We start from the raw sequence: 25,222 nt of genomic DNA, 5'->3' as shown, positions 1-25,222 counted from the left end.
TACAAGTTTCAGGACGCGATGGTGTCGCTACCTGGTCGCTGTTTTGCATGTGCAACTCTCAGCAGACATCGTAAGGATGCGAGACGGCTCAGCCCTCAGTAACTCCACAGCACAGTCGGCGCACAGCGTGAAAAACATGCACAATGACGTAACCAACTAATTATCGACAATTACATTTGTGGGCAACTAATTTTGTCATCGATTTTTTGCTGACGACTAATCGTTGCGCCGCTACTGAGGAACAAAATGACTGAACATTTGTGTTCATACAGGAAAAAGGTTTTTTGTGGCAACTTCAGTTTCAATCAACATTTTTTATGAAGCAAACTGCTTTTCATAAAGTCCCGTTTTGTGCTTCATCACAATAAGAACATAAAGGGTGCAGGTACCATATTTCTTCACCGCCAAATGGTTGTAAACGGCTTAAATGTAATGGACCATCTACCAGTAGCTTGATGCTGAGACAGGTGTATTTAAAGGAATAATTTATGGCACAAAGTATTATTAAATGACATCTTCAACACTGTGTCCTTGGTGTTATTGTCCACAGACTTCAGTGGCCCGGCCGTCTTTTTGTCCTGAGTAAAAGACATTTTCTTCTAGAAAGAAAAACATGAATGAAAAGGCTTTTTTTTTTACCGCTTTGAGCACCACTTATAAAATGTAATTTACCTACATTATGTTGGGATAATTGAGATGGAGAGTTGGAGATTTGAGCCATCTCTTATTAGGCATATTTATCGGCCCCAGTTTGTGGTTGGTTTAGTGATAAGGGTCCACATATGCCGATCAATACAGAAGACTATCGGGGCATAAGGGCATAAGAGAAGAAATATTTTTACTCAGCCTTTTCACTTTGTAGAGAATAAAGTCCAGACTCCAGGTTCAGATCTAAATATTTTCGGATCATCTCTCTGTAGTGTGTTCAGTAACAAAACAATCATCAATCATGCAGCAGGTTGAGTGCCGGGGTTAAGAGTTGAAGTGTGTTGGCTTGAACAGAGTCAGACTCTGCAGCCTCTGGTCCTCTGAGGGAGCTCTGTTTGTCTGTGAGCTGGGAGAGCCAGGGAGTCCCCGCAGGCCCGGCTGTATTAGCACGGAGACGTCTGTAATTACAGCGCTAGTGTGCTTGTTAGCTAACCGCTGAGACCTGCCACATGAAAAGGGCTGGGTAAACTACAACACTTACAGAACAAACAGTGAGGCAGCAGCATTCAGCAGAGCCTCACGTGTGGATGACTTTTGGTTTCCATCCAGAACTTCGATCTGTTTTGTCGCTAAGGTCTTAATTAGCTGGTGCACTTATTCTAAGACATGTCATCTGACAAACAAGTCCATCCATGCAGAGATAGCAGAAGAGCATAGCTGTAATACAGAGTCATATGTTTGGCCTGTAAAAGTTAACAACACCCATGGCCTTGGACTTTGAGCCGCCCTGCCCACACAGCTGGGGCTGCGTCTCTGCAGCTATGGTTGCGCGCAAAAGTTGTCAAAACAAAGACGTCGCAGCACGCTTGTTGCCTGGATGCAAATAAAGATGTTATTGTGCAGCACACGAGTTGTGCTGTTATCACTTTAAATAACATATGTCATGTGGTGTGCTGAAATAGTGAAATGATAAACCACGTGAAACCACATGAGAGAGTTCGGGCCAGGAGAAAGGGAATTTTATTTTTACATATTAAAGAATTACATTAAAGAGAAAAGTTACAGTGTTCAAAATAAAAGTGAAATAAAGTCTTTCAGTATGTTTTCTAAAGTATTTTATGGCCATTTTGCCTTCATTTAAAGTAATAATGTCAGAGATTTTCATTTAAATAAATAAAGTCTCTATCACTGAATGAGGTAACACAGTGGTGATTGAGCCTGTGGCCCACTGATGAAAGCCTTTGCATTTGCAGTATTACAGACTGGCTGTCTGAACAAGCGGCGCCCGGTTAGTGACGCGTTTTCCATCAGCCAGCAGTGGTTGGTCTGCCAGAGAGGGTAGGCGGAGCTAAGCGGCTGCTTTTCCGCTCTCTGTAAGCGTTGCGAGTAAACAGTAATCTACTATGGCTGAACAAACAAAGAAAAGATGGATGACTACAGATACAACTTCAACAAGAAGTGAAAATACAAAGAAAAAGAAACAAACTCGACGCTCAGATGAAGCAAACAGTCTGAAAAGGAAAGCGACCGTCAGCCAGGAAAATCAAGGGTTACAACCGGAGCCAACCGTGGACGTCACACATGCAACACTGTCTGGATATCTGGGAAGTGTGCTCCCCCATTTTACCGTTTATCGCCATAGGTGCCGCCAAAGAGAACAAAACAGAGATCTTGGAGATTATCACTTTAAGGACAGCTGAAGAACAACAGGAAACACTGAGAGAGAGAGTGGGGGGTGACATGCAGCAAAGGGCCGAGGGTAGGAGGTGAACCTGTGGCTGCTGCGCCGAGAACGACAGCCTCTGTAGTCTACCTACTGAGCTTAACCAATTAATTCTTTAATGCAAAAAACACCCCTCCTCCTTTTATTTATTTTTTCTTATGCCCTTGGCTTACACTGAGAGCTCAGCTCTGAAAGTTTGACTTTATTCTCAACGCTTTGACTTCCTCGAAATCTAAACAAATTGTCCACCACATAAATACACTTCTGTACAAATATGTATCTTGTCAAAATGTCCAGCACTAAAGCTTTTACACTTCCTGATAGAATAATTCCTTTAGTTTATTTTCATTGCAGAACACTTAAACTGGGTCCTGCAGCTGATCAGAGGAGCAGTGAACCTCTGCAGCTCTCTCAGCTGGCTTTTAAACTGTCTCTCTGCGCTGAGGGACTGTTTTGAATCAAGACAGAGACTGGGTGTGTTCGCAGCAGAGTCACTGCACCTTGAGACCGACATCAGTAATGATACAATCTGTGACTCCGTCTAAGTGTCCCTTGTGTAACTCGGCTCCTCTCCACTGCTGTGTCATCAAGCTGGAATTGATCAGGCAATAACAAGTGGCCCGGGCGTCTCCGGACTGTACTATTAGAGCGTTTGTGGTCGCCTGTCGTGTTGTCTGCCTCGGATAATAATTTGCTGCGAGGTTTAATCATTCCCTCAGCTCGCCTGTTAGCTGCCTGAGCTGCAGGAAGTGAGCAGTGGAGTGGCAGAAGTTAGTGTTTACCTGCGCTGTCTCTGCTCTGCTGACTCACTCTTTTGTAACAACATGGCGTGTAATCATCTGTAGGGCGTCACTGCAGGAAAGTCTTAGAAGTTAAAACTGGCAACAAGATATTTTAATCTGTATTTCTCATCATGAGACAAACAGTTTGGAAAAATGTATTTTATTGACTTTGACCAATTTGCTTCTCCTAGAATTCATTAGATCCTTTATGAATTATGTTTGATCTCTTATAATTTGTTACACAACTCAACTTTTAATGGGAATACTTAAAGGGAAATGAAATTGATTACTTATGTAACCTTTAAACAATTATTTCAGTGAATTATTTTTCATGGAAAATCTTTTCCCTGCACGTCATGGAGTTTCGACCGCCACCTTTAGCTTCCCTTTCTTGTTTTCATCCTGCTTTTTTATATTACGCAACAGCAGCAATCATTCACTCGCTGGAATCCAGCGGTGCCAACTGTTGTTATTTGTTTTATCTGATGTTTACTGCATCACAGCTTGGCAGACTTGCAGTTTCCATAATTTCATCTTGTTAAGGGTAACATTTTTTTTCCACATCTTCAACATTTCTAAGCTCTTTTCTCTTCTCCTCATATCTTTCAGGTTGACGGGGCCCTCGGGTCATCTGACAGACGGCCCGGGAAACTACAAGTACAAGACCAAGTGCACCTGGCTGATAGAGGGACAGTAAGTAGAGTGCAGAAGCAACAACTCTTATAATGTGCAAAACATATTTAAACCATCAGGCGTTACAGACTTTTTTAGAGGATGTGTATTTACTTGTACTGTTTCTAATATTTCAAAGATTTTCTGAACAGCAGAACTGTTGCAGAGTGCAGGTCTGATGTTAAGGTCTCCACCTCCGCCTGGAGGGGCTGCGAGCTGAGCTGCTGCGAGCTGAAATAGTTAAAAACGAGGGGGATGCGACTTAAAACAATAAATGTTTTATTATCTGACAGCTGGTGCTTATTAAACACCCATAGATGCACATGAGGGAACACATGAACCTATCGAGGCTGATGTGGTCGGGTGCTGAACTGAAAAAAGAGGAGTGAATATTTGGAGCATATTAAACAACACAATCTGATTCAGCTAACGACATTTGTAGTCTGCTGCAGCTCTACCGTCTCGTCTCGTCGCACTGTAAACTGGCAGGCTTCAGAACATTTCAAACGGCACACTGAAAGACACGTCAAGTTTTAGCTGTAGTTTGAACCGGCCGAAAAGACACACTGAGGAGCTGAAACTCCATTAGGAAAAGAGGTGTTTTGTAGTTTCCTTAAAAGCTTGCAACAATTGATGGATGGGTTGTGAAAACAGAGGTTGCAACTCAACATTTAAAGTGTGCTCTTAATGATTGTTAATCCACATTCTGCTCTGTAATCCCTCACTGAGACCCGTTGTAATTTACAGTATCCAGAAGATGATGGATGAAGATGAATGGCTAAGTAACTGCGAGAAATCCAATACTCCTCCTCTATTGTTTTTAGTCAGCATAACCAGGCCGCGGAGGATCGATTGAGAGCGATGATTCTTCATTTCTAAGGCTGCCAGCTCATCCGAACCATAACCTCTTTGATTACATTTGCATTTTAGGCATTTAGCCAGCGCTCTCATTCAGCGGGATTAACCACGAGCGACTTGGTCCGAGCGCAGGAGGTCAAACTCATGTTTCTCTTTCGACAGGAAGTGTCGATGTCACGGGGCTTTGACCTTGTGACCTTCCTGTTTCTGAACGGCTTCTGTAATCGCCCGGCTAACCGCTCATCCAACACTTTCATTACATGCTAATGGCACTTTTATATGCCGTCCTGAGACCTCGGCGCGTTCTTAACAGGAGGTCAGCGCAGCGATACGTGCACTGTATGCATCAAAATGACAAGAAGACTTTAAAGAGGATTCATGAGCTCGCTCTGACTCCGTCTGCAGTGGCCTGAAGTGACTTTCACTTCTGACAAGCGGGAAATGATTCATAAAATATCGTTTGTGCACGCTGCCATGCCTACGGGGACCTCTGTGGTCGCTGTTGATTTAGAATAGTCACATCTTCACAGTCACTATTCACTCTTGAGTCTTAATTTTCTGGTCACAAGCCTTCTTTGTAATTGAGCCTCGGGGCCGCTGCCATACGGTCTATTAGTCTGTTAATGGAGCGAGGAAAAGCCAACGATTCAATCTAATAAATAAAAATGTTGAAGGGAAAAATGTTGCTATTCATAGATCATTTCTTGTAAATGTTGTAGTCTTGTTTTAGAAACACTAAATGGGCCTTTCTGTTTTCCCCACATTTGAGCTGTTAACCAAGTTAAGAGGAGAATCTCATGAATGTCGTAAAAAAGATGAAACAAGCAGGTATTTATCCACTGAGCTGTGGGCAGTTAGTTTATTCATTTTGCACAGTGAAAGAAGTGCAGCTTTGTCTGTGCCATGACGCATTACGACTTTATCGTCTGGTTTAACCGCAGGGATTTACGCTGTCGTTAGTCACTGTCCTTTATCATGTGATTATAGAGAGCAGGTGGGCATTTGCAAGCTCGTAATTGTTTGTTTTAAGTGTTGCATGTTTGTACCAAATCACGCAGGCTCTGTTTACACCTGGTATTAACTTGCGTTCACAAGTGGACAGCTCTTAAAGCTCCTGTTCGGAGTTTTTCACTGGTTATGAAACAGACTGAAATTAATTCTCATGACTCTCTATGAGCTACAAAAGCAAACCAGACCATCAGCGACAAGATTGATTATTTCTATAGAGTTATTTTTAATGCCTGAAACTGCTTATTTATATCCAAATAAATGATCTAAACTTTATAATAAGAAGCATGAATGTGATTCAGGCTCGCAGCAGAGAAAGAGAGAGCTCCAGCGTTACTCCACAGAGTGTGGTTTGTCACTGAAGTGTGTGTACAGACAGGAGCGTCTGATCGCAGTGACAGACAGATTGATCTGTGTTGTTAAACGTCTGTATCCTCACTCCACTGCATTATCATAAACTTTAATGAACTGCACGAGGAGCACGTCTCTTGCCAACGTTCAGGCGCCGTCTCACCCGCTTCTCTCTTCCCTGTGCTGGATCTAATTGAAATACATCCTGAATCAATACAAGACGCTATATGTGCCATATTTTGAGCACATCAAACTTAAACCCTGAACTATGTTTTTATATCATTTGAAAGACATGAGAAATGATAAAACCAAAAGAGTTTTGAGACACAACAGAGAAGTATTGAACAGTCTGACACTCAATGTCAGTTTCCCCGAGAGATCGTTAGGATTTTATCCATACCGGTGTCGATACTCTTATCGATACTGCTCTCCATTTTTGATGCATAAATTAAAGACATGTCTTTATTAGGGTGTCTGATACTGTGCCTCTGGAAGGGGGGTTGTAACCATGGTTAAAGGCTGCGATCATCTCCCTACAGTAACAACAGCAGCTGCTTCACTAACACTGTCAGTGGATTAAACTTGAACATAAGTGCTAATAACCAAAGCGAGCTAACAGCAGTGACTGAATAACTACAAGCTTAGTTATTAGAACCATGTGTTTTGATTTGCATTTTTCACTTGGCTAATCCCATCTGCAGCGTTGCTATGGGAGCCATTGCCACTCGGAGGCTGCACTGAGGACGAGCTAGCAGTAACTAGCTCGAGCAGTCAAACACGCTGCACAGCGTCAGATTTAAAGACAGTTGAACTTGTTGAAACTGTGAGGTCGCTGGTGTGACCCCACGTTAGACGCAGCTACCTTTTAACATAAATTGCAGGAAGATGAGTTAAATTTGGTAAAGTGAGCCAAACCAACGCTTTGCTCTGACCCACTTGTAGACCAACAACAATGCAATATGACTGCCTGACACGTTAGGATGAAACGATTGAACGAAAACAATATTAAATGTTAAATACTGATAGGAGTACATGAGCGTGTAAACGTTCTCGATACCCATCCCTAGTTGCCCCTGCTATGGGGAAGAGGTAATCCTTCAATGTGGCCCACGACACAACAGAATGGGGCCGAATGCTCCCCAGACCACCGCTGAACGTGGCCTGAGTGATCAAAACTGTACTCGGAGCTGTCCCCCTCGATCGAATCACCTCGGGTGCACTTTAATACCAGGTGTAAACAGGGCCTTAGTTAATTATCCACCTTTACGCTCATTTATTCTGCAGGTGTTGCGTTTTGCAGCTTAATCGGTAACTATTAAAAGTGCAGCTCTGGTGGGAGTGGCTGTGAATGAATGAACAAAGATGTAGCGTTTTTTTTAGAGATATAAATACTTCTTTTTAACAAGCGACAAACTGTAAAGTGATCTTTCAGTTTGAAGTCAGGAGAGTTGGAAAGCCTTTCTATTGAGTAAACTTCAAAAAAACATTAAAGCTCAGTTTGTCAGAATTCCACTCTTTGTGTGAAGCTCTTATGAAATGCTCTTTTCTTAGAAGGAAGTTAATGCTGCCAAATGTTCCCTCAAAATTAGCCGTTGTACAGGAAGCAGCCTTTTGAGTGGAGTGTAGAAATGTACGCCTCAGGGCTCGTTTATTTCTGTCTGTTGTTCCAGAGTTGTGTTTAAGGTCCTGCAATGCTTCGCTGTGAAACTTAAATAATGAATAATGTGTTCCCAATCAAGTCACAAGTTCTGGCTTTGTACTCGCAGAATCTAAAGCATATTTTTTGTTCTGCTGTGTGATTCCTGAGTTCTAATGTACATTCAAAGTAATTACCTACTCAGACAGAGGTTCTCATGTGATTCCTTTGTGCGTGTTTTTCAGGCCCAACACGATCCTCCGATTACGGTTCAACCACTTTGCCACTGAATGCAGCTGGGATCACCTGTACGTGTACGACGGAGACTCGATTTACGCCCCCCTGCTCGCTGCTTTTAGGTAAGTCTGCATGAGGGCTGCACGATATTAGAGAAAACATACACTGTGGTATCTTTTTGTTCTTTGATATTTATTGTGATTTTAAAAAATACAGAAAATTATTATGAATGCACGATATTATTGGTACCTGCAGATTACAGCTTGAAAATGTCATATCAGCATCAGCAGATATGCCCTGCCTGCCCAATGTTAAAACAATATAGAAATAAAGACTAAAAAGTCACAGAAACACGAGCCAATGAACAGAAGAACTTTCACAGCTCTTAAATAGCTAACAGTTAGCTCACATTCTCATCATTTCACCGGACTTTAACAACATCAAACACGCCGAAAAGAAGCTATCCATTTCTCCAATGGGCCCTGGAAAACCTTGAACCTGGAAAAATGACGCCCTTGCGTCGTCTGGTGGAGGCCAGGGAGCTCGCTAAACTACTTCATCAATCTAGGACGCCTGCCTCCGATGTCATGTCTCGTTCAGAATCGTCAGGTTTGAAATGTAGACTGCAGACAAGAAGATTTTGCAGACGAGCCACCGATGTATTCTTGTTGTATTTCGGATTCTGTCCCGCTCTGAGCCGTTGCCTGCAGTGAAACGGTCGTATTTCACTCCAGCGTCTCTCGCTGGGCCGTTCCTTTCAGAGGGAGGGGCGCAATGCACTCTGGGTGTTGTAGGAATGTAGAGTAGGCGACACCACGAGCTGTTTGTACAACTTTCTCCACAGCTATGGCGCCAATTTCAAATATTATTGTTCTCTCGATTACAGAGAACACCAGCTTTGGCTGACAGTGGCTTTTTCCAGGGGCGAACTGCTCCGTTAACATGTTTAATTAATTTGCTTCACTATCGCACGTCCTGCGATGTGACTATTGCACATGTGCACATCGCAGTTGCGACTGTTAAACGATATATCATGCAGCCCTAGTCTACACTGAGTTTGACCGAAATGTCAGGCTGGATTTCCTGAGGGGAGACATGCCTCTGCTTTTTGCGTCCCTTCCAAATGTTCTCTCTTCTTGCCAGAGCAGGAAAGCCTCGGAAACACTATTTCGCTCATATGACTCCATGGAGACGCAGAGTGATCAGAATTTCACGGTGGTTTAGAAAGCTCAATGAAGAGAAGGATTCACATTTACCAACATCACTAAATCCTCAACGACAGCCCGGTCCTCTGACATGTGCTCGTTTAGGAGTGAAATATGCGAAAATGAAATATGATAAACTTGTTTTGTTGTTTTATTGCAGCGGTCTGATCGTTCCCGAGCGCTATGGGAATGAGACGGTCCCCGAGGTGGTGTCTCAGTCCGGCTACGCCCTGCTGCACTTCTTCAGTGACGCTGCCTACAACCTGACCGGCTTCAACATTTCCTACAGGTGAGAAGCACAACATAAACATGTGACCACTTCCTGCATTTCCTTAAAAAATAACCTGGGAAACAAAGAGGCAATGTTTTGTTTTTTACTTTATTCTCGCCTCATTTTTAAAACAAATTTCTCGAATATGATCAAAACATCATCTATCAGTCATACTAAAACTAAAGTGTGGTTTTAGATGACGTTCTCAGGCCTCGACTTGATTTTGAAACCTTGGTACGACGGCTCCCGTGTATCGAATAGCTCGTAATCCTCTCCGGCTGAGTGTGTGCTGCTGCCGCGCCTCAGGGTTTGCATCTCTCCGTGTCCACGCACGCATCCACGATCGTGTCAGCCACTGGATAAAAGCACCTGCTGACGACAAACGCTCTGATTCTTATCCCCGAGCTGAACATCTCCACTGCAAACCACTTCTGTTCTACCCGCTCTGGAGATTTGTTTAGGTGAAGGACCCACTTCACACCCTTCCTTGGGACATGATGACGCATACAAAGCTATCACTTTCTGCATGATTCAGCCTGTGAGCTGCGCTGGCACGACTGTCTGTCGGCAGCATTTGCAGGACCATGTAGGGCTGCTGCGTCCACTTGCTGCAGCACTGTGTGTTCGTGTTGCATCATTTAAACATCATCTACCACTGAGGCATGTTTGAACACTATTTAGAAGCAAACACAGCCCATAATAATTAGGATATTTTATTGTGGCTGCAAGAGGCCGCATGGTGCAGTGGATAGCGCTGTTGCCCAGTTCGGACATAGGGGCCTTTCTGTCTGTGTCCTCCGGGTACTCTGGCTTCCTCCCTCAGTCCTAAGACATGCTTGTTAGGTTCACTGGTGACTCTAAATCGCCCGTGAGTGTGAGCATGAAAGGATGTCTGTCTCTATGTGTGCACCGAAACCCGGGGCTGAATTATGGTTTTGATAAACCGCTGACGTTATCGGTTCTGCTTTCGGTAGTGGAGAAATAAAAATACATTTCCTGTTTGTTGTTGCTACAAACACGTTATCTTGCACATTTGCAATGAGACTAAAACATTCGTCTGTGATGCATATTCCAAATCCAGAAGAGAGACGTCTCTCTAAACGTTCAGAAGTGTGGTTGCACTTCACCAGAGTCGATGCCGATGATGCTCGTTGCCACAAACTGCACTTTTTACTTGTAAGGGAAACACGAGCGATCAGTCCAAACATCTGTTCAAAGTGCCTCATATGCAGGCAGAGACATGAAACACTTCTCACTGGACGCTGATACCCAGCAAACTTCATACATGACAAACCGGGTTAATTGATAAGCCCCGCCCACTACCAGATTTGTTTTATATTTCTTCCATCACAACTATAGAGTCCGTAATCGTGATTAGTTCTAAACATTGCTGTTTATTTTGCTGTGAATAATTGTTTTATTTCACATTTCAGAAAATAAAGCTTAAATCTTAATTCTGTTCTTAATTTCTTTTGTTTTTTCTCTTAAAAAACAACAAAAAGAACCGATAAGAATTAAAGCACCGGATCGTCAAGCAGTATCGATCAGAGTAGCAATACCGTTAAAATCTTAACACTACCCATCCCTAGAGCAGACTGAGACTTTTTTAGCAGGGGATTACTCCAACATACTTTAACCTACAGATTTGAAACTTCACCCACGTTTAGTCTGACATCCAACATTGTCACGACTTAAAATGTGAAACAGCATAATACCCCCTCTTTAACATCACTGAGAAAAAGCCACAGACGTCGTTCTTTTCCTCTCCGGGCTGGTGGCTTTGACTGGCACAGAAAGGAAAAAGTATTCTATGAACCAAAGTGGAGCCTGTCCCTTCCAAACATCTGCAAAAGACACAATGGACCCCTGCATTTTCCCCTGGCTCACTGGCACTGTTGCCATCGCGATGGGATTGAAGTTGGGCAGAGAGAGACGGAGTCGGATGAAAGCAAAGTGCCCCCGGGCCCCCCCGGTCTTTGGTGTCTGGAAGAGGTGGAAGAGCTGCAACATCAAACCATCAGTCTGCCGAAGGAACATGAAAGAAAGGCGAGGGCCCTTTGTGTCGCCTGTCTCGCTCCGGAACATCAGGAGGAAAAAAGGAACATCTCACTCCTGTCTCACGCTTTGATGGATGAGAATATATTTCTAAAACAAAGCTTCACTTTTCACATTTACTTGTTTACACTTGTTATAATAACATATTCCCCTCTTATTAACAGTTTGCAGTATTTTTCCAGTTTCACTATATTCTACATTTTTGTGTAGTCATCTGAAAAAGACCAAAAGCAACAACTAATTGATCTGCTAACAAGTCTTGTCTTGTTTCCAAGCCTCATTTATCTCATCCTTCGTGCGATAGATCTCCATTGTTGTTAAAATAACAGAGTCGCAGCTGCACCAGGATACACTATCCTTCTGTAGCATCAACATGCGTGCACTAGGCGTGTGAATTGTTTTTATTGTTCTAAAGGAAGTGCATGCTGTATGTTCCATACACTGCTTTTCATAGTACTCTTGTTTTTGTATTAAGTATTGAACCAAAAAAATCAATGTACATTTCCCCTTTTATACTGGCAGGAAAGGAGCGATATGTGTGCCATTTGGCATCATGCACAGACTGACTTTGGAAAGCTACTGACAGTTAAACTTCATATAGTTTTCAAGCTGTATGTCCGCACAAAGACGACCTCTAAGGACCAAGAACAGCTGTGTTTGACATCTTCTCTGAGCTTTGCATTGTTCAACAACAGTGTCCAAAACAGTGTTCATGGCAGCTGTTTAGATTTAGTCTTTAGATGGAATAGCTTATTAGTTTAGCTTACTAGTCACATTTTAGTCATTTTTACCCTTAAAGTAACAATCTCGAACTTTTTCATTTAAATAAATGTCTCTATCTATCGCCCAATGAGGGAACACAGTGGTGACTGAGCCGAAGGCCCACTGATGAAAGCCTTTGCATTTGCAGTATATCGTATTTTTATGGACCGGATGCCTGTGGCGACTTTCGTGGAAAAAATCACAGGCGGTGCCCAGTTAGTGGCGCGTTTTCCATCAGCCAGCAGTGGTTGGTCTGCCAGAGAGGGTAGGCGGAGCTAAGTGGCTGCATTACAGCATTGCGAGTAAACAGTAATCTACTATGGCTGAACAAACAAAGAAAAGATGGATGACTACAGATACAACTTCAACAAGAAGTGAAAATCCAAAGAAAAAGAAACTGGACGCTCAGATGAAGCAAACAGTCTAAAAGGAAAGCGACCGTCAGCGAGGAAAATCAAGAGTTAGAACCGTGACAGAGGGAGCCAACGGGTAACACACCCCTTTCTCTTGGAGCGTGCAGAAAGCGTGGGTTACCACAGAAACATCATAACCCCCTTTGTGATACTCGTTATCTCTAATTTTAAATGTCCGCCACTAACATTTTAGTCCTGTCTCGTCTTGTTAACTAAAACAAAGCATATGTGTCGACAGAGTTTTTATTATCAAAGATCAATTTTTAGCTTGTCAACATCTCGTCTTCGTCATGGAGAAAAGGTTGTAGACATTTCACGTCAGGATTTTTGTTAAGGAAATTAACACTGGTCCAAAATCAGTGTTTTATTAATACTCTGTTAGTAATTTATTAGGTTTTCTAGTGTGAATGCACTCAAAACCTTGTTAAAGTTTAAAGCGCTAATCTCGAAGATCTCAGTTTCGCTCTGTTTGGCGGCACCAATGGCGATAAATGGTAATTACGGAGCACACTTCCCAGATTTCCAGACAGTGTTGACCACGGTTTGCTCCCTTTGTCACGGTTGTAACTCTTGATTCTCCTCGCTGACGGTCGCTTTCCTTTTCAGACTGTTTGCTTCATCTGAGCGTCGAGTTTGTTTCTTGTTCTTTGGATTTTCACTTATTGTTGAAGTTGTATCTGTAGTCATCCATCTTTTCTTTGTTTGTTCAGCCATAGTAGATTACTGTTTACTCGCAACACTTAGTAAAGTAAATGCTAAGTTACCCAGCAGCTGCTTAGCTCCGCCTACCTTCTCTGGCAGACCAACCACTGCTGGGTAACTTAGCATTTACTTACCCTAGACTTGCGTGACGTTTGTATTTCCTAATTTGACCGAGCTGTGACCCTGAGAAGAGGTTTTATTGTTGCCACAAAAAGAGTCAGTGGGTGCTCACAGCAAAGCTAATTGCAGGACAGAGAGGACCTGTTGAACGACAGGGAGCGCGTCTGTAGTGCTCATTTACTGCAGACAGGGTGTTTCCCATCTGCTCCTCTGTGCCTGTGGTGACTTTATGTCTGCTGGTTACCTCAGCCTCAGCTCGCTGCTGCGTCAGCGCATACGGCCCTTTGAGATGAGTGACTTGTGTTGAGGCAGCTTGACCAGCTGATGATTGGGGACAATGGCAGCAAGAACAACCTTCTGCTGTCTGAAGTGGAGACGTTGCATATTTCATCTCGAAGCCTGCAGACGGCTGAGGCTCCGCTCGCACAAAAGCAGATGTAACTTAATCATTGAAAGTTGTTCTGATGTTTTATTCAGAGTGTTTATCCCAGGCTGCATTTCAATCCTAGTTTCTCATCCTCTCTCTGTTTCCTCCTTCCCAGGGTGAACACATGTCCCAACAACTGCTCCGGCCGCGGCGAGTGTCGCGTGAGGAACGCCACGGGTGCGGTGTACTGCGATTGCGAAGCCAACTGGAAAGGGGACGCCTGTGACGTCCCGTACTGCCTGTCTAACTGTGGCTTCCCTGAAAGAGGTCGCTGCCAGGGCAAGACCTGCATCTGCAAGGTCGGATGGCAAGGTGGGCCGACAATGCAGCGAGATTCCTTTCGGCTGCCAGTGATGTGACCTCATTGTCTCACACATACGCAAACACACACGCGGCTCCAGCAGGCCCGCACACGCCAAACCCTCCTCAGTTACCTAAATAAGCTTCTGACGGCGTTCTCTTTGCAGTACGAAGAATGGCTCTGGTCCCAGTGTAGGGAGGGTACATCATAAATTTAGATACTGAGGTTCACTTTTAACAGCCAAAATGATTAACAAGGACATTCATGGGAATACAGTGTGTCTACTTCATATTTTCAGTGGTGTTTTATAGAGCAGGAGATCCAACAACTCTTTTTACGCCTTTGTGTGTGTTCACCACAGAGCTGTTGGATCAGACAGGTCAGAGAGCATTAAGTGAGATTACATCAGATAACGGTGAGAAACTACAGGACCATATATCAATACAGATCCCTGCATCACTGCTCAAATGTGCGACTTGTTCTGTGATTCATACAGACCGAATGAAGTGTAACAAAGTGTCAATTCACTTTGATTAAAAGGCTAATACATCGCTGAGGTGTTCTTTATAGAAGAAGTGAACGTAGTCTCCGAATCTGGAAGTAAAACCAACTCACAAGCACCTTAAAGCTGCATTCTTTCTAATGACCAGTAGTTTTTTCAGTCTAGGTCTAGGTGAGGTAACACAATGGTGATTGAGCCTGTGGCCCGCTGATGAAAGCCTTTGCATTTGCAGTATTACAGACTGGGTGTCTGAACAAGCGGCGCCCAGTTAGTGACGCGTTTTCCATCAGCCAGCAGTGGTTGGTCTGTCAGAGAGGGTAGGCGGAGCTAAGCGGCTGCTTTTCCGCTCTCTGCAAGTGTTGCGAGTAAACGGTAATCTACTATGGCTGAACAAACAAAGAAAAGATGGATGACTACAGATACAACTTCAACAAGAAGTGAAAATCCAAAGAAACAGAAACAAACTGGACGCTCAGATGAAGCAAACAGTCTGAAAAGGAAAGCGACCGTCAGCCAGGAAAATCAAGAGTTACAACCGGAGCCAACCGTGGACGTCACACATGCAACACTGTCTGGATATCTGGGAAGTGTGCTCCTGCAATTACCGTTTATCACCACAGGTGCCGCCAAAGAGAACGAAACCGAAGATTTTCAGGCTTTCATCAGTGGGCCACAATCACCATAGAGAGTGACTTAACAGACATTTAGTTAAAAAGATTATTACTTTAAGTAATTATGAAAAAAAAGCCCTCATCAGAGCCCTCACGCGCTGGGTGGTTTGACAGTGGGACAGCACTAAGCACTAACACACTTACCGGGAACGCGCCTCAAAGTCTGTGAGTGTGGAGATTGAGATTGGGCCAGTTGCTTGTGAGTACACCATGCTAACCATGCTAACCGCAGTGGTAGCTCACAACTTAGCATTTACTCAACTCTCTAAATATGGTGCAAAAAAAACAAGATGGCATCGGCTAATATGCAGAACTTACGGCTTAGAAAACAGCAGTCCACTCACCAGTGGGTGACATCATGGTGACTGTGTCTTTTTGTACAGGCAGTGGGTATTAAAGCAATCTGATTAATTGCCCAGCGTACCACACCCTTAAAGTAATTTGGTTGAAACATATAATTGAAGGCAGAAATAACTATTTTTAGATTTTAATGAATGAGGGAGGGTTATTTGACTTGGCCTCCTGCCGCCTGATGACCTAACGATGGTTTCTATACAAGGTTTGAGACTAATCCCAGACGGAGCTGACTTTAATGGAGGTGTGTGTTGAAAGGGTTCTTACTTGAAGCTGGTTTATATCTGCCACAGAACAGAATCTCCGACTTCACAGTGACTAACCTTTTCATGTTATATAGACGAAAAAGAAACCATGCTATCTCGCTCTTTTCGTCGCAGAGACCAACCCCTGACGCAGATTATCAGAGATCAGCGCTTTCTTTTTAAAGCCATGAATAAATAAAGAAACCTTCCCAGTAAGGATGCGGCTCAGCTCAGCTCTCAGCAGCTCCCATGAAGCAGTTGGAGGTTTAGTGAAGCGAGTGTTACTTACTTTACCCGTCCAGATTTCGCCTGTTTATCTGGTGATTCAACCCAGTGCCTCTTCAGCGTGAAGCTCCCGGCGCTGCCCCCACATCATCCATCTGCTCTAACCTGATGGACTTCAAATGGAGTTTTTGCAGGATCAGCTTCCTCTTCTTTTTGTTGAGTCATGAATATCAAGCCTGGTTTTTTTTTTCTTTTTGTGCTGATGACCTGATACTACTGTATCCTCTTTGAATTGGGCCATATGGGCGTTTTAGCCGCTCTATTAGTTCTTAAACGGCTCCACTGCGCCACGCTGCACAAGCAGATACAACAGCTTAATTTGACTGCACTTATATCAGCAGCTCAGTGTGCTCACCATCTAATTACCAAAGCTCCGGGAGTTGAGAAACAGACCAGCATTTTTTTGTGCCTTTATTACCCTGTCATGGTGTGTTAGCCAACCAATAGCACACTTAGTGGACTCGGTGCTGCCAGCTTCCAAATGAACTCATTTCTATACCGAGCAGTGCAGAGACAGACGTCTGTTTAGCCAAGCCAGCCGTGCATTTAATCGGCCTTTCAAGGATGCGTAGCCTTCCACAAACTGTGTCTTTAAGGAAGGTTAAGGCAGCGTTTGTTTTTAGAGATCCCACCGAGGTGCTAGAGTGCTGAGCGAAAGCCGTCAGGGATTTTAAACAGAGAACGGGTTAAGTGACCTTGATTATCGCTCTGAATCACAACACTTCCTGCTTTGTCACGTGGCCGCTCCTGCTCCATTGTTTCGATTATAATCAATAAGGAAGTCCCTGATTGTTTACCATCCTGCTTCTGTTCTCAGATGAAGAGATAGCACTAATTGGTTGCTACGTGTTTTATTCCAGGCAGGTTTTATCCGCCTCTTTTATCAGGTAGCACTGACAGGCTGTAGACGAACAGGATCAGCAAACCGCTCAACAACCAGTGCGATTCAAAAGACTGACAGGACAAGGACAACCTTTCTATTTCTGACTCGGCAGCTGTTTGCCAAAAAAAATCAGAATCTTTTCCTTTGATTCAGAAGCGATTCCGGTTTAAGCTGCCATTATTGTTTCTCGTCCTGTTAGAGGGGAAGGCAGCTTTTGGTCTGTGCCAAATGTCTCCAAAAGTACTTATATCCGTAAAGCCTTAAGCGTTATTGTTTCCTGAAACAATGTGCAAAAAGTTAGAGGGGTAATTCCAGTGTTTTTAAGCTGTGGCCCTATTTTTCATATATATTTTAGGGTCTAAATGACTAACAGGCACAGAAATGTTGAAAAAGCTCCAGTAGATTTGATTTGAATTTCTTCATTGAATCAGGACAGAGCACATTAATCAACCTATCAGCAGTATGTGTCAAAGTAAATCTGCCAGAATTAGCTCAACAGCTGAAATTCATCCGTAGTCTGAAAGCAGGTACTTGAAAAAAACCTCACAAGACGGTCCACAGGACCGCACACAGATATGCTCACAAACAATTATGTTGGTTAAGATGCAAGATGATCCTGAAGCCCCGGGAACAGGCATCAGGGGAGGAGACAGATGTTATGCATGAGTGCATGACTGGTTACTTTTTAACCAAAGTTTGAGTGTCTGATTTAAAGGTAAAGTTGTCGCCGTCTCTGTTACGTTCTGGTAAATTGCTCCAGGAGTGTGTGCCTCGAACAGATCCCGCCCTTTGGCTAAATTTTGTACTACGCCGAGGTGCATTACGGTCTCCTCTAGTTAATTGTTGTGTTTTTTTCTGTATAAAATAATTTAATGATGGGGAAGCAAGCCCATTTAAGACTTCAAAAACAAGACAAACATCCATTAAAGTTTGAAAACATTTTAATACTATACTTATGATACGGCAATAATGGAAATGAAAAGGTTTCCTGTCCAGAATTTTGAATGACTTCTTGAAGAGAGACTTGATGGGTTTTAATGTGCACTCTGTTGTGTGACGGCTGTAATGAAACCTTTGAGGATATTCACCCAAACAAAGTACGACCACGAGAAAGTGTTTTTAGCACTGACAGGCTATGAATGATACAAAAATATCATATCGTATGTGTTTGTCTATAACGTCTGTATCGTGATGTTGCAAACCCCGCGGCCGAGCTGCTTTACGGCAACACTTTACATTCTAAGCCTTGCAGGGCTTTCCATTAGCGGCTGGCTACTTTTGCCCTCTGGCTGACTGCTCCATCTGTTAGTTGAAAGCCCCGCATGACTCAATAAAATAAGAAAATACTCTGTAGCTTTTATTCGTCAAGTATTTAATTCAGGATTATCCAAAAATAGGCTTTAACATGTGGTTCTTTCACTGACTTATTATTTAAATTACCAGAACAAAGCTATTTTGGCGATATCGCCCAGCCCTCATTCAAAGTATCCGACAACTTATGGAAAGAATCGACACTAAGAAAGTTTTTTATCCAAGAATAAGATGGACATGTACATCCCTCTCTTCAAGGCCACCAGACCTAATTGACAAAAACAGTACTTTTACCGAGCAGCACACAGGAGTTGCTCATCTTCTGCTTTTCCAAGCATGACATACAACGTCTGTAACATCACTTTTCATAACTTCCCATTTGAAAAACTTTAGGAGCTACTTTCTGACGCTAAATGACTCCAAACCTGCGTCATAACTTTTATCTAAAGGCTTTAAACGCCTCTTTAACCTCCCTGCCCTTTCCTTCGCCTCGCTTTTATAATTCAGGAGATAAAATCAATAATGGATCATGGCTTTTTTTCCACTTACACAGTCAATTCATTGAAAGCAGACGGCCCTAATATTTTGCACCCTCTGCCTGGCTGCAGGACATTAAAGTGAACTAATGAGAGTTTAATCCTCCTTTCGGGCAGGGGCTTTTCACAAGTTTTCCTTTATTTTGCTGAGTCATTGCCGTTGTGTCTCTCTTCAGGCCGTCCTTTTTATCTTCCACTGGAAGTTTGGGGCTTGTTTTATGTGTTTGTCAGATGTAAGAGCAGAAAATTACTCATTTAGCCTCCCTGTGGAGCCCTGACTCTGTGGTTTCCTTTCCTTCCTCAGGTCCAGACTGCTCCATCTCAGTGCCTGCCAACTCCTCCTTCTGGACCCGGGAGGAGTACAGCGAGGGCGGGCTGGCCAGGGCGTCCCACAAGGCCGTGGTGGACCAGGGCATCATGTGGGTCATCGGTGGCTACGTCTTCAACTCCTCTGACTATCACATGGTCAAAGCGTAAGTCCTCTCCCTCCCCTGTGAGCATCTCCTCTCTGACTTTAAGCACGTGGCTCCTTCACTCTTCCAAAAGCGCTGCGAGACAGGAGTCGTGCTGTTGCTATGCGACTTTGGGAATTTTTCTAAAGTTCTAAAGTAAAACATGAGTGCAGTGCTGTCAGGAAGAAGCCACAGGACTTCCTATCTGCTGAAAAATCAACAGGAAGAGATCACCGGTCTGCGCAGACAGCTCCACGTAGGGCACAGGGTGGAGGGTGTAATTAAAACCATAAAATTACAGGATAGGATGATGCTCCTCTCGCTGAACTCCACCCAGGAAGGTCACACTTTTTCCCTTAGCTCATATTTTGTTTTTATGGGTTGCAGACAGGCCAAGGCCCTCTTATTTCTGCTCTTTCATAAAAGACTTCACTTTTGCGGCTCACCTTGCCAGAGTTGGATTCCACAGTAACGTAATTCTCCTCCTAAATGTAGCTGCTAAGCTTGTCGTAGCCTGTTTCTGATGTAGTGTTGCAGGTATTTCAAAGGTATTTGTCGCCAACACTTTGTTCCATTGTTGAGTGGAACTTTTCTGGAGCTTCGGTTTATATGTTTGGGTGTTTAGATCTTTGAATGATCAGAGCCAAAGAGCAGAATATTAGTGTAAGCCATAAAAAAGATTAAAGCTGAAAAGTTGAAGAAATAGTTCAACATTTATGAAAATAATCAGAATCGGAAATACTTTATTCATGCCTGAGGGAAACTGGGTTACAGTACATTAAATGCTCCAATCCTAGAAAGGAAATATAGAGAAATAAAAAGATAGTAGAGAAAAAAAGTACACATATACTGTACATATTATTACGCCTCTGTTACGTCTCGTCTTCTAAAGCCCTTCTTACACTGCGGTTCTGCCTCAGCGCTGTAACGAAGTTCAAATGTCATGCAGCCATTTTACATTGGATCACGCAATGCGAAAGCAAAACGTGCGCGAGGTGTAAACAAACAGCACGCGCTTCAAATACACACACACACACGGCGCTGTTCCGCCCTGCAGGCTCCGCTGTTTACACAGACACCGTTTCACCTCTCTCACTGCCTCTGATGTCGGCTCAGAGGCGGAATGACTCTGCCCCACCCTTCTGCCTCCGTGCCTTTTACATAGACGACGAGGATGCCTTGAACCGGCAGTGTAAAAGGGACTTATGTAAAACGCACGGAGGTTTAATGGTGGGAGAAGTCGTTCTGCCTTTGATCCAGCATCGGCGGTAGCAACAGAGGCGAACCGGAATCAGTGTAAACAGCAGAGCCGGCAGGACGGGACAGCGCCGTGTGTGTATGTGAAGCTCGCTCTGTTTGTTTACACCTCACGTATATTTTGCTTCTACAATCCCGGAGCGCTGTAAAAGCACAAACTGGGGCGGCTTTATGACGGTGTCACTTGGTCCAATGTGAAACGGCAAAGTCGGCATAACAGCGGGGCTTCAGAATCACAGTGTAAACAGGGCTTTAGATAAAGCAAGTGAAGTGAAATGTTGGACTATTCCTTTACATAGATGGCCATGTGATACAAAGTCAATTTACTTAACACACAACAGTCATGTCCTCTTGATTCTTGTGCATTGTGTTGTTTTATACTTCTATATACCAAAAAGGGGAAGTAGGAAGTTATTCTTGCTGTGCTGCGTGCTCACCGCTGTCTCAGAGACTATTTGGATTTTCCATTTCCAGTTTAAATTTAAACTTCCTCCCTGTGGTTACTGTAGACGTGTTGATTTAATGTCTCATGGCCTGTTGTTCAGGGCAAGAACTGCCTCACATCATGTGATCATACTGACTTTTAAAGAGAGAAAGAAGAGGGTTCAGTAACAGTAACGTCCATGAGTCCAACTTTTCTCTGTCTGACTGACCTGGCTTCACCTTATCTAGTCGAATCCTAGTGATCAATGGATTCATGATGGAACAGTTCTCTAAGTAATGAACTTTGATGTGTGACGATGTAACAACACATGATCCTCACGCCTTGTGTTTCCTCTCTGCAGGTACAACCTCAGTAGCAAAAGCTGGCTGACCCTTGACCCCTCTGTGAACACGGTCACACCACGATACGGCCACTCGCTGGCTCTGCATGAGGTATGTGGAGGGAGGGAGAGAAAATGCATATCTACTAAGAACCTGCATGTACATTAAGACACCACTGTGTGACTTTCTAGTGTAATTATAGAGCAGTTTACATGCATGTAGTGTCTGCAGGCTCTGCGAGATTTTAGCAGAGCTTCAAAAGAGGAGGAGAAACAGATGACGACTAATTAAATGGAGGCAAAAGCAGAAATATTATCAGCTCCCCGTCCTGTTATTTATGCTTTCAGCAGCGACTGTTTTGCCTGGAACTAATATATAAATCTCCCGGTTTTTGATTTGCTGCAGCAAAGTGGTGAAGCAGTTTCTTCTCAGCCAGAAAGACTGTTAGGAGCCGCTGATGGAATAATAAATTAGAGCGAGGAGGACTCGGAGGAAGATGCAGCCTGTCCGCTCTGTGGTTCGAGAGCGTTTCAGCTGCAGAGTGTTTGTGATGCACAAATTGCATCACAGTGTGTGAATGTGTCATTCAAGTCATCGCGGGCTTGCAAGACTAATCTGAAATCAAATCAGTGTTGATGCACAACAGATAGAAGCGGCGTGAGTCTCACAACAACAGATAATAAACTGAATCAGGCTCTCAAGCACACACACACACACACACACACACACACACACTGGTTTGTAGATTGCAGAGCTGATGATGCAGCTACATATCAGTCTCTCCTTTGTCTATTTGAACCACTCACTGTGAGTTTCATGGGTCCAGAAGTTCCTCTTTTTGTTGAGGATACACTATGACAAAGTTTTGAGTTGCATAATCAGTTTACATTTGTTAGTGTAATTAGACACATTTAACACAAAATAAAGGTGTTTCCTTGTTAGAAAATCAACCAAATGTACAAAGGGCATAAGGGCAGAGGGCATAAGCACGCAAAGCAATCTCGGAATAACCATCTGTCAACTGTCCCCAAGATTTCCCTGGTTTGATTCTAAAGAGGTTATTAAGATGACTCTCTTCTTTTTGGCATGCAGAGCTCAGTCATTCAAACATAGCCTAGGACAGCTAAATGCTGACACAGAGCGTGTTAAAGGAAGCAGACAAGTAAAAAGACTCTTTCTCCTTCTGCTTAGCGTCAGCGCAGTTCAGCGTTTTAGTGCTTAGCATCCTCAGCGCAAAAACGCCCTCGATGTCGGCTTTCCCTTTCAGTCGGTTCACTCGGTACAACACATATAGTAAGGACGTGATATCCCATACTATATGTGTTGTACCTCTTTCCTCTCCTTCAGGGAACAGACGTTATAGTCATAACATTTCGTTCCCTTTCAGTCAATTCACGCGGTACGACCAAAGACTGTATATATACAGTCATTGGGTACAACACATATAGTATGGAATATCACGCCCTTACTATATGCGTTGTACCTCGTTCCTCTCCTTCAGGGAACAGAAGTTATATTCATAACATTTCGTTTTTTATGTCGCTGCGCTCTCAAAGTCGAAAATAGTTCAACTTTTGGACCACCGCTCGTCAATGTCACTTCCCCCTCACCGACCAATCAGCATCAAGAAAGGGCGGGACTTCTGATATCAACTTTGGCAACCGCAACGGCGGAGGAGAAGCTAATCCTTTCGTATTGTCGAGGGTCTAGAGCTGCTGCCCACGCCAGGACACGATTCCTTTCCATCATTTTTATGTTTCCTACGAACTACAACAACTGCCTGTGATAAACACCGCGGCCCTCAATCTTAAGAAGCTCCTCTCTCATATTGTCTGTGAATCCTTGCACCTCAAGTGAAGCAGCAAAGTTTACCCATCTTTATTTAGTATTAAACAGAAATCAAAGACAGGCTCTTAATATCAAGAGACTTTATTCTGTCTGACCTCCAGACAGACCTCCTCTTCAGGTCTTTCAGTGGGCAAATCTTATCTGTAGGAAAAAGGGTCCAGGGAAGAAAAATTAACTGGTGTTATTATTCATAACTGAAAGGCAGATGGAGGTTATCGGTGCTCGAGTTATTTCTTCGAGATTTCTGATGTGTGTTTTTTGAATAAAGGTTCGAGATGAGGCACAAATGTTACCACAGCTCTGAACTAGCCTCACATGTTTGATTATAAGACCAGCGTGCAAACAAACCACTTATGTTTTAATCTTTCAAACTACTCTTTTCAACTTTTTTACTTCTTTTCATAGAAAGTAATTGCAAAATGAGTAATATTATATTTTAAATACTTCTCTTGGCGGCGTCTGTTATTTATAATCTGTAATTTCGCCTCCTAACTGAATCACACGTTCGCAGGGGAAGATCTACATGTACGGAGGAAAGATCGACTCCACAGGAAACGTGTCCAGCCAGCTGTGGGTTTTCCACATCCAGAACCAGACCTGGGTCCTCCTGACCCCCCGGGCCAAGGATCAGTACGCCGTGGTGGGACACTCGGCCCACATCGTGCCTCCCGTCCAGGAGGGGGACAACCCCATAATGCTGGTTATGTTTGGACACTGTCCCCTGTACGGCTACATCAGCCTGGTGCAGGAGTACAACATCGGTAAGTGTTGCGAGGAAGGAGCAGAAAGCAGCAGGCCCAAGATTGGTCTCTACATCCGCCGAAACCTTCAGCTGCTCCCTCACTTTAACTAATAACTCCGCCTGGGTGTTAGCGCCTAAATATATCAGTTTATAACAACAGGAAATTAACACCAGCCACCAAGATGAAGCTAGCGAGTTTTGGACTCCATGGTGTGCTCATTTAATCCACCCACCTCGTTGGCATGCAGCCAAAGGCCTCATTGTCTTCTAAAAGCCAATCTGTCTGAGCAAACGGGAGGAATTAACCTGCAACTGCAGCCAATGGACAAGAGTGGGTCTCCTATTTGCTCACACATTAAAGCGATTCTGGCTATTATCATTTTCGAAATGACCTACATAAAAATCTGATGGCCGTCTGACGCTACTTTTGTACTTGTAAAGCATTTTAGGAGCAATAACACACAGATTTATATTGAATTAACTCCTTTTCACTAATAAAACACTGTGAGTCGAGCTGTAATGACCTCCACAACATCCCTACTGGGAGCAAATACTCCACACAAACACTCGCAGGCTGTAGACTTTCTTTGTGCTGTTTCATTATATTATCATAAACCTATAACCTCGTTTTCTGTTGCTCAGTAAAAGTTTGTTTGTTTGACCCTGAAGCCAAGAACACGTGGAGCTTGGTGAGCACAGACGGAGCGCTGGTCCAGGGTGGATACGGCCACAGCAGCGTGTTCGATCCCGGCACCAGAGCCATCTACATCCACGGAGGCTACAAGGCCTTCAGCGCCAACAAGTACGGCCTGGCTGGAGACCTGTACAAGTTCGACGTGGACAAGAGGAAGTGGTGAGCTTCATTGTTTTGTGACAAACTCATCAATAGAGTCCTCGAGGTTTTAACAAGACGAGGTCAAAACCTAGCATGTGGCTGACTGCATCAGGTCAATGTGCGCTTTTATGGGCAATGTGTTACAAGGACTGTCCTTATGAGGGCGATGAGAACGTGTTTGTAAGCAGGTGCGCGCTGCGGACATGGGTGAGGACAGCAGACGAGCAGCGGAGGAGCAGCCCTGCCTACTCCCTGAACAAAGTATCCAGAGCCATGTAGACAGAGAGTCGCGTCAGTGGAGGTCCAATATGCTCCATGATCCGCCATTGCAATGTCGCAACTCTCTCTCTAAGGCTGTGAAAGTA

At 43.8% G+C, this 25,222-nt stretch overlaps 1 protein-coding gene across 1 annotated transcript in view; it reads left to right on the top strand.

Moving 5' to 3' along the window:
- atrn (attractin) overlaps window positions 1–25,222 on the top strand; it is a 180,017-nt gene that overhangs the window by 10,533 nt on the left and 144,262 nt on the right. Inside the window, exons 2-9 of the mRNA XM_069661237.1 lie at window positions 3,763–3,846; window positions 7,924–8,037; window positions 9,281–9,409; window positions 13,986–14,182; window positions 19,263–19,431; window positions 21,453–21,543; window positions 23,792–24,041; window positions 24,692–24,875. Coding sequence (XP_069517338.1) covers window positions 3,763–3,846; window positions 7,924–8,037; window positions 9,281–9,409; window positions 13,986–14,182; window positions 19,263–19,431; window positions 21,453–21,543; window positions 23,792–24,041; window positions 24,692–24,875 — 1,218 coding nt within the window. The remainder of the gene's footprint in view (window positions 1–3,762; window positions 3,847–7,923; window positions 8,038–9,280; window positions 9,410–13,985; window positions 14,183–19,262; window positions 19,432–21,452; window positions 21,544–23,791; window positions 24,042–24,691; window positions 24,876–25,222) is intronic.

The sequence above is a fragment of the Semicossyphus pulcher genome, unplaced genomic scaffold, assembly GCF_022749685.1.
Source record: "Semicossyphus pulcher isolate SPU_LCO1_2020_fin unplaced genomic scaffold, fSemPul1.0.p SCAF_14, whole genome shotgun sequence".
NCBI classification, from domain to species: Eukaryota; Metazoa; Chordata; class Actinopteri; order Labriformes; family Labridae; genus Semicossyphus; species Semicossyphus pulcher.
This window is presented reverse-complemented; position numbering and strand designations above follow the sequence as displayed.